The sequence below is a fragment of the Periophthalmus magnuspinnatus genome, chromosome 3 (genome assembly GCF_009829125.3).
Source record: "Periophthalmus magnuspinnatus isolate fPerMag1 chromosome 3, fPerMag1.2.pri, whole genome shotgun sequence".
Taxonomy (NCBI): domain Eukaryota; kingdom Metazoa; phylum Chordata; class Actinopteri; order Gobiiformes; family Gobiidae; genus Periophthalmus; species Periophthalmus magnuspinnatus.
Window position 1 is genome coordinate 36,438,389 of NC_047128.1, and position 16,779 is coordinate 36,455,167.

Sequence of the window (16,779 nt, forward strand, 5' to 3'; positions counted from 1 at the left end):
TGTGCACAGTGTGTGTACACTGTCATCTCCTCATTTGTTCAGAACAGTATTATTTTTGTTGGCAAGGAAACCTGAATAATTTTTAAAATATGCCAATAAAGCATGTTGTTTTAAACAGTTTTCTCATCCTTGATTGTGTTACAGGTGTAGGTCATTGTGTCACAGGTGTAGGTCATTGTGTCACAGGTGTAGGTCATTGTGTCACAGGTGTAGGTCTTTGTGTCACAGGCGTAGGTCATTGTGTTACAGGTGTAGGTTGTGGCGTATGATGAAGAGGAGCTCATCTCCAGAGCTTCAGTTTTTGGGTCAGAGCCACATTGGAGAGTAATAATTTAGAAATCCTCAGAGGTGCCTCTTACAGTCGCATGAGTACTATGAATACTATGAATACTATGAGTACTATGAGTACTATGAATACTATGAGTACTATGAGTACTATGAGTACTTTGAGTTTGGACAGTCACACTCTATTATTGTGTCTAATCGGGGGTAAAAGGTCGGGTTACATTCCTCAAACATAAGATCATCACCTCACTGTGTTTTTGAGCTCAGGCCACAGAGCTGCATCATCCAGGGCATCTGACGTATGTGAAGAACAGAGGACTGTGTCAAAATGACAAAAGACACAAAGACAATCTAAAATGGAGATATGACATAAGCAGTGATGGGAGGAATACTTTGAATATCTAGGCCTATTTAGACACAGAATCACACCTGCGTTAAAATGTGTTCTGTCTCATGTGACGTCCAGGTGCATTTAAAGACCCTGGACACACGTGGGATTAAACGGCTTTATGTTTGTTTCTCTGTGTTTTTACGTCTCAGGGTGGATCTTTAGGCTGTGTGGCAGCTGAGGGCGGCCCATGTTTTAGTTGTACTGATGTGTGTATTGTCCGTCTTTCTTTTTTTACCTTCAAGAGTGAATCTAAGAGCCTCAAATCAGGAGCTATTTCAGAAGCGCTCATGTCATTATCCACACTGACGTTATCAAAGCTCGTCACAGAAAAGAGGCCGAGGGTGAGAGAAGAGGGAGATTAACTCTGGATGCTGCTCCATTCTCGTCCTGCTCCCACGGGGCGGTCCGGATGTCAGGGGGTCCCGCGCCAGCTGCGGGCCAAACTCATGGACCACATTAACATCTCGCCAAAATTCCAGCCGCCCATCCCCTAAACCACTCCACAGGCCGCCAGAGAGCTCCTGCACCGTGGAACCAGGGGCATTGCCTTTTTAGGAGCCACCTGACGACTGTCCCACTCAACAACGCCCCACAGGACCAGGCCACAGCTGATAACTGAGCTTTTGTTCTGTCGTGACTGCTAATGGAGTCCGTACTTATGTAATTATAGCTGTTTTTTTATCTAGAAGTGGTTGTATTTTCGTGGACATGGAGAAGTTCAAGGCAGGTATGGTCCTCGGGGCCGTGGGGGACGCTTTGGGGTACAAGAAGGGCCGCTGGGAAGGCTGCACCTCGGGGAAGAAGATCCAGGAAGAACTGGCCTCTCTGGGAGGACTCGGGGCCCTAAAACTGGACCCAGACAACTGGCCCCTGAGTGATGCCACTTTGATGCACATGACCACAGCAGAGGCCCTCATCACAGGTCAGTATTTATGTTTTTAACTCAAGAGTAGAGCACTGTAGGTCCAGACGTTTGCCTTTTTATGATTTGACATGTTTTATTTATGTGTTGTTTAAAGCATAACGTCATTTAATATTTCTAAAAATGACACTACAGCTTGGAAAAAATATAAAACAAACCTTAGACAGACTGGTTATTTTGCTCTGCTGCTTTAAAAGTGAAGAAAAGTCCACTCTGAATCTGAACTTTCTCTTGTACATCTGATTCTCAACATCTATCATGTCCTTCAAACACAATCCATAAATCAAATCTAACAGTGTGGTCCTTCTAATCCGCTCTATGTTCACTGTCCGTCCTCATCTTCAAAACATTTCAATCTGGAAAATCAGACTTAATCTCCAAAACAATATAAGGTGTCACGCGCCTTCAGTGCACAAATTCTTATCCATCGTCGTCACCTTCCCCTCCGACCCTCGCCACAGCGTCAGGACGTGGGTTTGTAAGGATGAAAAAGTAGGACTGCTGCCAAAGTAATTAACATTTTAAAACAAATATGTCTCATGAATCTCAAAGTCCTCAAGATGTTACATGGAAGAAGAAACTGAAACCCACGGATTGACTTAACCAGCTGTACTGTATTTAACCTGTATTTAAATGTATTTAAACTGTATTTAAACTGTATTTAAATGTATTTAAACTGTATTTAAACTGTATTTAAACTGTATTTACATAGTTTTCTGATTGAGCGCATGAGTGAATAAATGTGGGGATATAAAGATTCTACATTTACCTAGAGTCTTGTCCAATAATAGGAGCTGGGAGGAGCTGGGAGGAGCTGGGAGGAGCTGGGAGGAGCTGGGAGGAGCTGTTAATCTGCTGAAAGGACATTTCAGGACATCACAAATCCGTCTTCCATCCCAAATGATTTACTAAACAACAAATCACAAACTAAAGCCTGTGAGTAAATGTCAGGGGACAGAGAGTGGACAGGAGCTGCCAGGACAGACGTCCAAAATAGACTTCTTTGGAAAAGTTGATCCCATGTCCTCATCTCCAGAACAATGGACAGACTCTGTTTGTGTCCCAGACGCTCCATGTGTCCACACGCTCCCTGTGTCCACTCGCTCCATGTGTCCACTCGCTCCATGTGTCCACACGCTCCATGTGTCCACACGCTCCATGTGTCCACACGCTCCATGTGTCCACACGCTCCATGTGTCCACACGCTCCATGTGTCCACACGCTCCATGTGTCCACATGCTCCATGAGGAGGAGGAGCAGGAGATGGAGCAGGAGGATAGAGCGAGGAGCAGGAGGAGAGGACGAGGAGCAGAAGGAGAGAGCAAGGAGCAGAAGGAGAGGATGAGGAGGAGAAGGAGAGGAGAAGGAGCGCACAGGGAGGAGCAGTAACAGAAGGGAATGAGAGGGGAAGGACGATGAGGAGGAGAAGCCAAGGACAAGGAGAGCACAGTGAGGAGCAAAGGGGAAGGAGAGCAGGACGAGGAGCACAGTGAGGAGCAGGGAGCAGGACGAGGAGCACAGTGAGGAGCAGGGAGCAGGACGAGGAGCACAGTGAGGAGCAGGGAGCAGGGCGAGGAGCAGAAACAGAGGGGAAGGAGCAGTTTGTAAATCCAGTCACAGTGGATTATGTCACAGATTTTACTTGATAAGTCGTTTTGTAGAGTCGGAGTCAGAGCTCGTTTAAATCTCGTTTAAATCTCATTTAATTATAACAATCGACACTTGGACAAGATCAGTGTCTCAACTCGACCCATAAACTGGAAAATAGAGTCAAAATGTCAAAATGTCAAAGAGTCAAAATGTCTCCAGGGACGTCAAAGAATCAACATTAAAGTTTAGATTTAATCATCATGAGTCTGAGTCTAATGAGGACGAGTTTGAGCCGTTCTAAACTAAACTAAACTGCACATTTACACCAGTGCACCCAGGGGCAAAGGGGTCAAGTGTCTTGCCCAAGGACACAATGACAGTATTCATCTGTGGGAGCTGGAACCATCAACCCTCAGATCAGTGGACAAATGCTCTACCAACTGAGCCACCGTCGCCCAAAAACAAACAACAACTCGATCCATAAACACTTTAATGTGGAATTCGATTGTGAAAGTGACATTTCCCCGTTTGACTCGACTCAAATCGACGGTCGTGGTTCTGTGGGTGCTCGGTCGTGGTTCTGTGGGTGTCCGGTCGTGGTTCTGTGGGTGTCCGGTCGTGGTTCTGTGGGTGTCCGGTCATGGTTCTGTGGGTGTCCGGTCGTGGTTCTGTGGGTGTTCGTGGTTCTGTGGGTGTCCGGTCGTGGTTCTGTGGGTGTCCGGTCGTGGTTCTGTGGGTGTCCGGTCGTGGTTCTGTGGGTGTTCGTGGTTCTGTGGGTGTCCGGTCGTGGTTCTGTGGGTGTCCGGTCGTGGTTCTGTGGGTGTTCGTGGTTCTGTGGGTGTCCGGTCGTGGTTCTGTGGGTGTCCGGTCGTGGTTCTGTGGGTGTTCGTGGTTCTGTGGGTGTTCGTGGTTCTGTGGGTGTTCGTGGTTCTGTGGGTGCCCGGTCGTGTTTCTGTGGGTGTCCGGTCGTGGTTCTGTGGGTGCTCGGTCGTGGTTCTGTGGGTGTCCGTTGACCTCGAGGTTTGGAGTGTCTCCCTCCAAAGGCACGAGCTCCTAATCTGAGCCGAGCTAAACTTAGACCAAACAAACCACAGATCCACTTTCAGGAAACTGTCAGGAGCATCAACGCCAGGAAACACTGAAGAGTACCCGCTTAAAGTCCCACACAAACCCTGTACATTTAGACTGAGTTCTTCTCTCAAACTGAAAACACTCTGTTCCACCTTGTGATGTCATCATGTGGTGATACAGGAAGTGCTCCACTGTGTTTTTAAACTCCACACACCTTCATTTGTAGAATCATTTGGATCATTTCAGTCCTGGAGTTGTCAATCTCTCTCCGTTAACATGAAAACTACCACTTGATGACATCACAAGGTGGAACGTCGCATTTTGATCTTTGTAGATGTGACAGACTAATAATAAAGTGAAACTCAAACATGTGAATGAAACAAAACACAAGTCCAGGTCTGTTTTTGATGAGCTCATTGTGACGTCACTGCATTTTGTTTGTGTACTCCTGTTGCATACTCTCTCTCTGTGTACTTGTACTCCTGTTGCATACTCTCTCTGTACTTGTACTCCTGTTGCATACTCTCTCTGTACTTGTACTCCTGTTGCATACTCTCTCTGTACTTGTACTCCTGTTGCATACTCTCTCTGTACTTGTACTCCTGTTGCATACTCTCTCTCTCAGTACTTGTACTCCTGTTGCATACTCTCTCAGTACTTGTACTCCTGTTGCATACTCTCTCTCTGTGTACTTGTACTCCTGTTGCATACTCTCTCTGTACTTGTACTCCTGTTGCATACTCTCTCTCAGTACTTGTACTCCTGTTGCATACTCTCTCTGTACTTGTACTCCTGTTGCATACTCTCTCTCTGTGTACTTTTACTCCTGTTGCATACTCTCTCAGTACTTGTACTCCTGTTGAATACTCTCTCTCTCTGTACTTGTACTCCTGTTGCATACTCTCTCTCTGTACTTGTACTCCTGTTGCATACTCTCTCTCTGTACTTGTACTCCTGTTGCATACTCTCTCTGTACTTGTACTCCTGTTGCATACTCTCTCAGTACTTGTACTCCTGTTGCATACTCTCTCTCTGTACTTGTACTCCTGTTGCATACTCTCTCTGCACTTGTACTCCTGTTGCATACTCTCTCTCTCTCAGTACTTGTACTCCTGTTGCATACTCTCTCTCTGTGTACTTGTACTCCTGTTGCATACTCTCTCTCTGTACTTGTACTCCTGTTGCATACTCTCTCAGTACTTGTACTCCTGTTGCATACTCTCTCTGTACTTGTACTCCTGTTGCATACTCTCTCTGTACTTGTACTCCTGTTGCATACTCTCTCTCTGTACTTGTACTCCTGTTGCATACTCTCTCTGTACTTGTACTCCTGTTGCATACTCTCTCCCTGCACTTGTACTCCTGTTGCATACTCTCTCCCTGCACTTGTACTCCTGTTGCATACTCTCTCTCTGCACTTGTACTCCTGTTGCATACTCTCTCTCTGTACTTGTACTCCTGTTGCATACTCTCTCTCTGTGCTTGTACTCCTGTTGCATACTCTCTCTCTGTACTTGTACTCCTGTTGCATACTCTCTCTCTGCACTTGTACTCCTGTTGCATACTCTCTCTCTGTACTTGTACTCCTGTTGCATACTCTCTCTCTGTACTTGTACTCCTGTTGCATACTCTCTCTGTACTTGTACTCCTGTTGCATACTCTCTCAGTACTTGTACTCCTGTTGCATACTCTCTCTCTCTCAGTACTTGTACTCCTGTTGCATACTCTCTCTCTGTGTACTTGTACTCCTGTTGCATACTCTCTCAGTACTTGTACTCCTGTTGCATACTCTCTCTGTACTTGTACTCCTGTTGCATACTCTCTCTGTACTTGTACTCCTGTTGCATACTCTCTCTCTGTACTTGTACTCCTGTTGCATACTCTCTCTGTACTTGTACTCCTGTTGCATACTCTCTCCCTGCACTTGTACTCCTGTTGCATACTCTCTCCCTGCACTTGTACTCCTGTTGCATACTCTCTCTCTGCACTTGTACTCCTGTTGCATACTCTCTCTCTGTACTTGTACTCCTGTTGCATACTCTCTCTCTGTGCTTGTACTCCTGTTGCATACTCTCTCTCTGTACTTGTACTCCTGTTGCATACTCTCTCTCTGCACTTGTACTCCTGTTGCATACTCTCTCTCTGTACTTGTACTCCTGTTGCATACTCTCTCTCTGTGCTTGTACTCCTGTTGCATACTCTCTCTCTGTACTTGTACTCCTGTTGCATACTCTCTCTCTGCACTTGTACTCCTGTTGCATACTCTCTCTGTACTTGTACTCCTGTTGCATACTCTCTCTGTACTTGTACTCCTGTTGCATACTCTCTCTCTGTACTTGTACTCCTGTTGCATACTCTCTCTCTGTACTTGTACTCCTGTTGCATACTCTCTCTGTACTTGTACTCCTGTTGCATACTCTCTCTCTGTACTTGTACTCCTGTTGCATACTCTCTCTCTGCCCTTGTACTCCTGTTGCATACTCTCTCTCTGTACTTGTACTCCTGTTGCATACTCTCTCTCTGTACTTGTACTCCTGTTGCATACTCTCTCTCTGCACTTGTACTCCTGTTGCATACTCTCTCTGTACTTGTACTCCTGTTGCATACTCTCCCTGTGCTTGTGCTCAGATTACTGGTGTCTGGAGGACTTGTACCGTGAGCTGGTGCGTCTCTACGTCGACGCCATGGTTTGTCTCCAGGGCCGAGCGCCCGACCCGGCGACGGTGGAGGGCTGCGTCCACCTCAAACCGCACAACTACCTGCTCGCCTGGCACACGCCCTTCAACGAGAAAGGTCCAACGCCGCTTTGTGTTTTTATTTATTTTATTTATTATTTATTATTTATTTAAAGTGCAGCGGAGTGAAAACCGCGAGGTAAAAATACTCGTCTTATCTGCAGGGTCTGGGTTCGGAGCAGCTGCCAAGGCCATGTGCGTGGGAATGAGGTACTGGCAACCGGAGAGATTAGACAACCTGGTGGAGGTCAGCATCGAGAGCGGCAGGATGACGCACAACCATCCAACAGGTGGCGCTGTGCAGCATATTCAACTTTATAATATCATTCACTTTGGCTGTTTGGTTTGGAGACAGAAACGTATGAAATCTGTGCAGATCTAATCTAAACAAGGAAAGTGTAGTTTTATCAATATTCTGTTCAGACTCCAGGGGGCGCCGTCGAGTGTCTGTGTCAGAATCATGAAGTTTGGACTGTGGTTATAGCAATTAACAATTAAAAACACAAGTATGATGTGTTTGAAATGATCGACTCTCCATAAAACAGGAAGCTCATTCATTAAAAAGAGCCTGTATAAATGGAGAGTGTTGTCTAGGAAGGGCATCTGACTTAAAAGCAGCCCATCCAAACTAATCCCCGCTCACAGTGATGATGATTATGCAGCAAAACACAAAAAAAAGTCATTTTGTTGCAGTTAAATTGTAGAAACCAGACGCTCATCGACTCGTGTCTCTGTTAAAAGACGTGACAGTGTTTTTTATGAGCTGTGTTTAACGGTCCACTGTTCTCTTTGTCTCTCCACTGTTCTCTCTTTCTCTTCACTGTTCTCTCTTTCTCTTCACTGTCCCCTTTGTCTCTCCTTTGCTCTCTTTGTCTCTTCACTGTTCTCTTTGTCTCTCCTCTGTCCCCTTTGTCTCTACTGTTCTCTTTGTCTCCACTGTTCTCTTTGTCTCAGGCTTCCTTGGCTCTTTGGCGACAGCGTTGTTTGTGTGACAGTTCTTTTTATGAGCTGTATTTAACGGTCCACTGTTCTCTTTGTCTCTCCACTGTTCTCTCTTTCTCTTCACTGTCCCCTTTGTCTCTCCTTTGCTCTCTTTGTCTCTCTACTGTTCTCTTTGTCTCTTCACTGTTCTCTTTGTCTCTCCTCTGTCCCCTTTGTCTCTCCTTTGCTCTCTGTTTGTCTCTCCACTGTCCTCTTTGTCTCCACTGTTCTCTTTGTCTCCACTGTTCTCTTTCTCTTCACTGTCCCCTTTGTCTCTCCTTTGCTCTCTTTGTCTCTTCACTGTTCTCTTTCTCTGCACTGTTCTCTTTGTCTCTTCACTGTTCTCTTTGTTTCTCCTTTGCTCTCTTTGTCTCCACTGTTCTCTCTTTCTCTTCACTGTCCTCTTTGTCTCTCTACTGTTCTCTTTGTCAGGCTTCCTTGGCTCTTTGGCGACGGCGTTGTTTGCGTCCTTGGCGATCCAGGGGAAGCCTCTGGTGACCTGGGGCCGTGAGCTGATGACCGTGATCCCGAAGGCCGAGGAATACTGCAGGAAAACCATCCGACACATGGCAGGTGTGCGCGGGCTACGCCGTGTGTGTGTGTGTGTGTTTCTCTGTGTGTTTCGGGGTGTGTTTGTGTGTGTGTTTGTGTGTGTGTGTGTGTGGACTGGGTTAATTACAGGTCAATGCTCAGGAGACAAACATGTGATTAATATAGACACTGTGTGTGTGTGTGTGATTATTATAGACGGGGGTGTGTGTGTGTGTGTGTGTGTGTGTGGTGTGTGTGTAGGGGTGTGTGTGTGTGTGAGATAATATTTAAAATAATCAGAAAAACTGTAAAAATATAAATGTACAGAGCAGTGAATATTAGAGACAGTGATTCTTCTTCTTCTGTTGTTTTTTTGGCTTCATCTTCCTGTCGCTTGGAGCTTTTTTATTTTATTTTGAGAATGTTTGATCGTTTAAAAGATAAATTTTAGTTTTGAATTGTTAATTGCTATGGCGACAGTCCAAACTAATCCATCTGAAACGCATGTATAAACTTTTTGCTGAATTTCCGAGTTTTACACAAGAGATTTACAGACAAAAAAACCTGATGATTACACTGGGATCAGACCAAACTGTTCAGACGTTTAGTTCAGATTTATCCTGGTCAGAACTCGTAGAACCTTTTAGTTTTACACATTTTCTTTACATTTTTGCAGAGTATCAGGAAAACTGGTTCTACTTTGAGGCCAAGTGGCAGTTTTATCTGGAGGAGAGAGAGATCGAGAACGAGGGACAGAACAAACCCGTGTTTCCAAATCCTTACGACGCAGAAGAGACGGACAAAGTGAGTAGAACGTTCACTCCGGAATGTCGATGTGAAGGCGGAGCGTCAAACTGGAACAGCCATGAGGGATTTAGTGAATGTTCCTCTTAATCTCCAGACTGAGGTGTGTGATTCTGGACACGGGGGCAGCTGTGGCTCCTCCGACTGTGGAGAGAAGGAAAAATGCAGAGTTAATCTCATGGATGTGTTGAAAAACGCTTTAAAAATCCAACATGTGCCTTATTTTTGTGCCTTTTCTGATGATTGGACGAGTTTTGTGTTTGAAAAGTGTCTCAATATGAATCAGTGACATTAGACCCAGTGCAGAGAAGAAGCATTAAGTAGTATTTGAGTATTTGTTCATTAGAATCAGAATAACTCGAGTGTTTCTTCCAGACGTACAAACGGTGGAGTTCCGAGGGCAGAGCGGGACGCCGAGGTCACGACGCCCCCATGATCGCCTACGACGCTCTGTTAGCCGCAGGAAGTGACTGGAACGAACTGTGTCGAAGAGCCATGTTCCACGGAGGTGAGTCTTAAACTGTGATGCACTTTGAGAACAGAATATTAAAGGTGAACTGTGTAACATTTCTGTTGGAGGAGGGTCCACTACCTGCTCCTTAGTGTGGCATTAAATATATGTCACATTTTATTTATTTTATTGCTCGCCTCTGCTTGTGACTTTTACCTGCTCGTCTCCACGGTGATAGAGAGGTTTAATGCCACACTTTGGAACATTCCGGGCAAAACTATATCACTGTGACGACAAACAGGTGTGAGACGTCCACCAGGACAGTGACATCTGCTCCTTTCATGAATAATCTCAGATCTTAGGTGTTTTATGATTGAATTCATTTTTTTGACGGTAAACTCAGGAAAAACTGACAAAAACGTGTGTGACATTTTGAATTTCTGTCAATCTCTCACTTAAATTGGATGAAGTGTGAAGTTCTTGGGGCTGAGATTGAACTTCCAGACTTTGGGAATCTGTGCGAATGTTCTAAGTGTCTAAGATTAGGATTGTTTCTTCCAGTTCTTGTTGTTTTTTAATCGTCGCTGTTGAAAAGTGTTGTTCTCGCTCTGTCCTGTGTGACCGGTCGTACCAACATGAGCCTGTGAATCCTGTTTTAATCTGATTCCACGGCCTTTTGAGGAGAGGAGTAGAATAACTTCTCTTCTGGTTTCAGGAGAGAGTCCCGGGACGGGGCTGATCGCGGGGTGTCTGTTTGGACTCGCGCACGGCCTCAGCTCGGTCCCGTCTGGTCTGTATCAGGACCTGGACAAACGCGTGAGGCTGGAGGAGCTCGGAGAAGCACTTTACAAATCTTCCACCACAGACAAGTGCATAGACAAGTAAATGCCATCTCCCACTGCACTGGCCTGCCCCCTACTGGCTGTATGAAGAACTGCACTTAACTTTGGCTTGTCCCTTGTCCAACACAGTCTCTTGGTCCTCCCCAAAAGAAGCCCCCAACCTCTTTAGGTCGTATCGTTTATTATTTAGACCAAAGTCTCCCACACGTTATTCACAAAGGAACTGGAAAAATCTGAAATAATAATGTAGTTTTGTAAAGACCTGACATGTGTTAAGTTACGATTGTTTCATCAATGTGAATAAAAACCTGTGCAAACTTCTGTGCAGTGTTTGGTCTTCAGTGAGATGTCAGAACATAAACACATCCCAACATTTCCCCCCATTTTAGTCACGTAAATATCACAAAAACACCACAGTGTCATGATTAACCTCATTAATAAAGCCATTAACTCGCTTAATCTGCACAATAATCTCCGACTCATTTGATTTATTGTTTTAACGAGATCTAACTCTGCTCAGACTCGACTGAACAAAGACGCTAAAACGACTAAGGCACGAAGAAACTGAAGCTCAATCATGTGACTATAGAATGTTTCATACAGATTTGATTTATTTATATTATTTATAATCGTATGAATTTGACATAATCTCTGACAGATTTAGGTGATGATTGTCATGCAGCTGTTTCTATTTGGATAATAGTTCATTGATTGTACATTCTGCGTGTCTTTTACTTTCTATAGACCAATATTTAAGAAAACTACGAGCACAAACCCCAATGCCACTTTTATCAAGAAGCTCATCAGAAGCAACGAGTCCCACCCGGTGATCAGAGACGTCCTGGAGAGTCTGCTCCTGTACCTGACCAAGGAACTGCCCCACCTGAAGAACTCTTTTACCACGAGAAAATGTGACAGAAATGAAGATTCAACAGACAGAGAAACTTTAGACAGTAAAAATCATAAATGTTTAGTGATAAAAACAAAAGAATCAAACACAGACGATAAAATACCAAGACGTCTCACCTCTTTCCAACTTCTTCAGTCTAAATTCAGCCGGACGACGCCCAAACCTCCCGTAACCCACCAGAGAGAAGTCGGAACACTGTCGATCAACGGAACCGCACGGAACGCCAACTTCAGCAAGGACTCGGAACCAGAGCCGCTGAAAAAGAACCAAACGGTTTGTATAAAAAACAGAGGCAAAGTTAAAGACTTTTTGTCCAAATTTATCCAGGCTGAACAAAAACAGCACGGACAGAACAAGCAGACGCCAATCAAACCGAGAAGCATCGGAAAAGGGAAACTTCTGTCTTGTATCGTGGAGCGATTCGACGGAGCGGTGACCGTACGCGACGCCAGCGATCTGAAACGTTCAACGACTCGACCGCGAATACAAGCGACAAGTAACGTCAAAGAGATGGTGGCAAGTCACGAACGAGAAAAACAGACAAAAACAGACGAGAAAATGACGTCCAAAGTGAATCCGAGTTTGAAAAGTGAAATAAAAACGGTAAAAAATGTAAAAAATGTTCCAGGTTTGACAAAAGAGAATTTAGGTGTGGAGCAAAAAAACACAGTTCAGGAAAAAAATGTGGAATATGTTGAAGCGTTTGAGGAAATACAGGACAGACGTGCAGATCCCAAAGAGGAAAATCAAACTTTATCATCAGGTGAAACGGCTGAAACGGGCTGTAGCAGGGATTTAGAAAAACGCAGCACATTTTATAATAACGAGGCGACTGAATGCTCCTCTGACCGCGTTCACACAGCCCGCCGAGAGCGTTTGTGTTCAGGTTGTGCGTCTGAATGGTCGTTTCCTCAGTTTTACGAAGTTACACAACAAATCGAGACCCCAGTTTCTTTCCACACAGCGACGGTCCGGCCCCGTCCTCTCGTTTGGCAAATTCATAACAGCAACTGTCCAAGAATATTTGACAAAGAGGAGCTTAAGTTTGGCGACGCAAACGGCCTGAAATCTGAAACTGACTTAGAAGTAACAAATGTGCAGTTGTCCAAAGAAAACTCGACTGGGCTCAGTGAAGAAAAAACACAAACTGAAAAAGAGTCAGAGGAATATCCAAGTAAACACCAAGATATTTACAGAGAAAAAGCATCGCCGCAGTTTCTCATACCACGTGTGTCTCAAATGAACCAACAAACAAATCAACAAATGAACCAACAAACAAATCAACAAACAAATCCACAAACAAATCAACAAACAGATCAACAAACAAATGAACAAACTAATCAACAAACAAATCAACAAACACATCAACAAACAAATCAACAAACAAATCAACAAACAAATGAACAAACTAATCAACAAACTAATCAACAAACACATCAACAAACAAATCAACAAACAAATCAACAAACAAATCAACAAACTAATCAACAAACTAATCAACGAACTAATCAAAAAACAAACCAACAAACAAATGAACAAACAAATCAACAAACAAATCAACAAACTAATCAAAAAACAAACCAACAAACAAATCAACAAACCAGTTCTCTGCCAGCGTCCGTCGGCGTCGATACAGATGGTTCAAATGAAGCATCTTTACCGTCCACAATCACAGAAACTCAAATGTCAAGAGAAAAAAAGAGTCAAGAGTCGAGTTTGTGTCTAAATGAGCCACAACACGACACAACACATATACATACACATAACACAACAGAAACATGCACAGAAGAAACTGATGAAGATAAGACGACAAACAGAGGCAGGAGTGAAATAGTTATGGAAAAGAGAGAAATAGAACAACAGACTCTGGGTGAAGATGATTCTGCTCCAGGATTAGTTAAAGATCAGAGTCACACAACAGAAATAAAAACACTTCTACATGAAACAATTAAACCAGAGGAAACTGATGAAGACCAGACGACAAACAGAGGAAGGAGTGAAGGAAAAGTTATGGAAAAGAGAGGAATAAAATATCAACAGTCTCTGGTTCTTATCAGTGAGGATGATGGTGTGAGGAGAGATGATGAGTTAACTCAAGACGTCCAGAGTCAAGTCGACAACCAACAAGACAAACACACAAAAGAAATAAAAACAGCTCCACCTGTGAGTTTGAAACCTGAGGAAGAGACGACGAGAAACAAGAAAAACAGTGAAGAAAAACCTATGGAAAAGAGAGGAATAAAATATCAACAGTCTCTGGTTCTTGTCAGTGAGGATGATGGTGTGAGGAGAGATGATGCTGCCCAAGGATTAACTAAAGACGTCCAGACTCAAGTCGACAACCGACAAGACAAACACACAACAGAAATAAAAACAGTTTCATCTGCGAGTTTGAAACCTGAGGAAGAGCCGACGATAAAAGGTAAAAATAAGCGAGAAAAACCTTTGGAAAAGAGAGAAATAGAAGATAAACCGTCTCTGTTTGAGCTCAATGAGGATGATTCTGTTCCAGGATTAGCTCAAGATGTTCAGACTCAAGAAAAACACACAACAGAAATAAAAACAGCTCCACCTGTGAGTTTGAAACCTGAGGAAGAGCAGACGACAAACAGGAAAAACAGTGAAGGAAAACGTCTGGTAAAGAGACAAACGGAACATAAACGATCTCCGTTTGAGATGGATAAAGACGATTGTGTGAGGAGCAGGGATGAGATCCATGGATTAGGTAAAGATGTTCAGACTCAAGCAAACAACCAACAAGACAAACGCACAAAACAAATAAAAACAGTTCTACGTGAAACAATGAAACGTGAAGAAACTGACAAAGATCAGACGACAGAGAGGAAAAACAGTGAAAGAAAACCTTTGGAAAAGAGAGAAATAGAACAAAAAACGTCTCTTGTTGTTTGTGCGAGCAGAGATGATGCTACTCCAGGATCAGCTCAAGACGTCAAGACTCAAGTCGACAACCAACAAGAAAAACACACAACAGAAATAAAAACAGCTCCACCTACGAGTTTGAAACCTGAGGAAGACAAAAGGATCAACAGGAAAAGTATTGAATCAAAACTTATGGAAAAGAGAGGAATAAAACATAAACCGTCTGTGGTTGATGAAGATGCTACTCCACGATCAGCTCAAGACGTCCAGACTCAAGTGAACAACCAACAAGAAAAACACACAACAGAAAGTTTGGAACCAGAGGAAACGGATGAAGATAAGACGATAAACAGGAAAAGTAATCAAGGAAAACCTCTGGAAAAGAGAGATAAAGAACAACAACAGGCTCAGGCTGATGTGGATAAAGATGTTTGTGCGAGCGATGATGATGCTACTCCAGGATTAGCTCAGACCAACAACCAACAAGACAAACACACAATGGAAACACACAGAGCTCCATGCACAAGTGTGAAGACTGAGGAAGATGAGAAGAAAAATAAGCAAGGAAAACCTCTGGAAAAGACAGATATAGAACATAAACCGACTCTGTTTGATGTCAATAAGGATGATTGTGCGAGCGGTGATGATGCTACTCCTGGATTAGCTCTAGATGTTCAGACTCAAGTCAAAAACCAACAAGAAAAGCACATAAAAGAAATAAAAACAGCTCCATGCACACGTTTGAAGACTGATGAAGACCAGAAGAAAAATAAACAAGGAAAACGTCTGGAAAAGACAGATACAGAACATAAACCGTCGCTGGTTGATGTCCATAAAGATGTTTGTGTGAGCGGTGATGATGACGTCCAGACTCAAATCGACAACCAACATGACAAACGCACAATAGAAATACAAACAGCTCCATGCACAAGTTTGAAACCTGTGGAAACTGATGAAGACCTGACGATAAACAGGAAAAGTAGTGACGGAAAACCTCTGGAGAACAGAGATGTAGAACATAAACCGTCTCAGGCTGATGTCCATAAAGATGTTTGTGCGAGCGGTGACGGTGCGACCTCAGGATCACCTGAAGATGTTCAGACTCGAGCCAAAAACCGACACGACGGACCCAAGTACAGAACCATAAACTACGGCGATTCATTTGTGAAGAAAAAGTACAAACCTAAAATCATACGTTTTACTGACACTTTCACCTTCTGAGGATCACAGTTTGGACTCACGAACTTTATTTACACTTTTCTCCTGTCAAAGAAATGAAACTGTTTGGTTTAAAATTAAAGGGTTAAAATAATCACGACTCGCTTCACCTTAAAGTCTGTAACTTTGTGTCCAAATCTGATGGAAATAGGGGATTTTACTTTTTTTATGTATTTATTTTTTCATTTTGGTTGTATTTATTGTCCTGACTGTGAGCGGGCTTGCATCTCCACAAACCTGACTCTTATTTTGCCTGGAGGATGGACTCTCCTCTTGTTTCCATGGAAAGTTTGGCATAAAATGTGTTTATCTCCATGAAAAATGTCCCAAAGTGTGGTTTTAACTTTGTGTTTCCATGGACTCAAGCAGGTGACGCACAGAAAGTTACACAGTTTATATTTAGTTGATCTTGAGTCTAATATTCTCCATAATATTGTTCATAAACTAAAAAGTAAATGTAAATGTCTTAATTCCTCTGGGTTGAACATGTGATGATCTGTAATAAAAAAAAAAAAGAAAGAAAAAAAAGTCTTTAAACAAACTTTAGTCTCCGATGTGTCAAACTCAAGGTCATGGGAAAAAGATAAAACATAAATAATTAACAGTTGACCTGTGGTAAATGTGACGACCTTCAGATGGTTTTAGACTCTCAGACATTTACCATCGAATCACGGCAAAGTTAGATTTTTAAATAAATAAACTTCTATATTTAACACAGACAAATGGACAATCTGACAAAATGGAGCCGTCATAAAACAAACTGTTTACTAAAGACTCAAAGTGCTGGTTAAAAATACCAAACTTTATGATATTTGTCTTTATGAAGCGTTTTCCTCGTGTTGGGATAAGTTCTTTACATCAGAGACCACAGGAGACTTTTGATAGAAAATGATATAAAACTTATTGTGTGATGATCAAAACGACCAGGACGAGGAAGATCCAGGACGAGCTGAAGAGGCTGCAGATTTACTGCTGCAGTTTCACCATTTTGCCCAAGTAAAGTTCCTCTTCAGACTTTTATCTTCACACAAAAGCACCACAGCGTCTCCCTGCTCCTCATCGCAGTCACATGACCAGGATTAGTGATGTCAGCCTTTGGATTTACTCGATTTACTCCGACATTTTCACAGAGGAAAAGAAACGAGGCCACGTCATCTGAGCCTGTCCC

General features: G+C 43.3%; 1 protein-coding gene across 3 annotated transcripts; it reads left to right on the top strand.

The window, feature by feature from the left end:
* Positions 1 to 768: 768 nt before the first annotated feature.
* adprhl1 (ADP-ribosylhydrolase like 1) lies at positions 769 to 15,848 on the top strand. Of its 3 annotated transcripts, XM_055232520.1 has the most exons (9): positions 1,029 to 1,598; positions 6,888 to 7,052; positions 7,159 to 7,284; positions 8,408 to 8,548; positions 9,183 to 9,310; positions 9,686 to 9,818; positions 10,477 to 10,642; positions 11,348 to 13,422; positions 14,860 to 15,848. In XM_055232520.1, the coding sequence occupies exons 1-9, from the start codon at positions 1,385 to 1,387 to the stop codon at positions 15,612 to 15,614; spliced, it is 3,903 nt and encodes a 1,300-aa protein (XP_055088495.1). In that variant the 5' UTR covers positions 1,029 to 1,384; the 3' UTR covers positions 15,615 to 15,848. The 3 variants fall into 3 exon arrangements, with proteins under 3 accessions (XP_055088494.1, XP_033841312.1, XP_055088495.1); XM_055232519.1 differs by having other exon boundaries at positions 769 to 1,598; positions 11,348 to 15,848; XM_033985421.2 differs by lacking the exon at positions 14,860 to 15,848 and having other exon boundaries at positions 769 to 1,598; positions 10,477 to 13,527.
* Positions 15,849 to 16,779: the final 931 nt, after the last annotated feature.

What these genes read in the sequence shown, in the direction of transcription:
- adprhl1 (XM_055232519.1), top strand. Translation starts at nt 1,385, where the DNA reads ATGGAGAAGTTCAAGGCAGGTATGGTCCTCGGGGCCGTGGGGGACGCT. An exon ending in AGCAGAGGCCCTCATCACAG is followed by an intron (nt 1,599 to 6,887) that starts GTCAGTATTTAT and finishes GCTTGTGCTCAG; the next exon opens with ATTACTGGTGTCTGGAGGAC. An exon ending in AAGAGCCATGTTCCACGGAG is followed by an intron (nt 9,819 to 10,476) that starts GTGAGTCTTAAA and finishes TTCTGGTTTCAG; the next exon opens with GAGAGAGTCCCGGGACGGGG.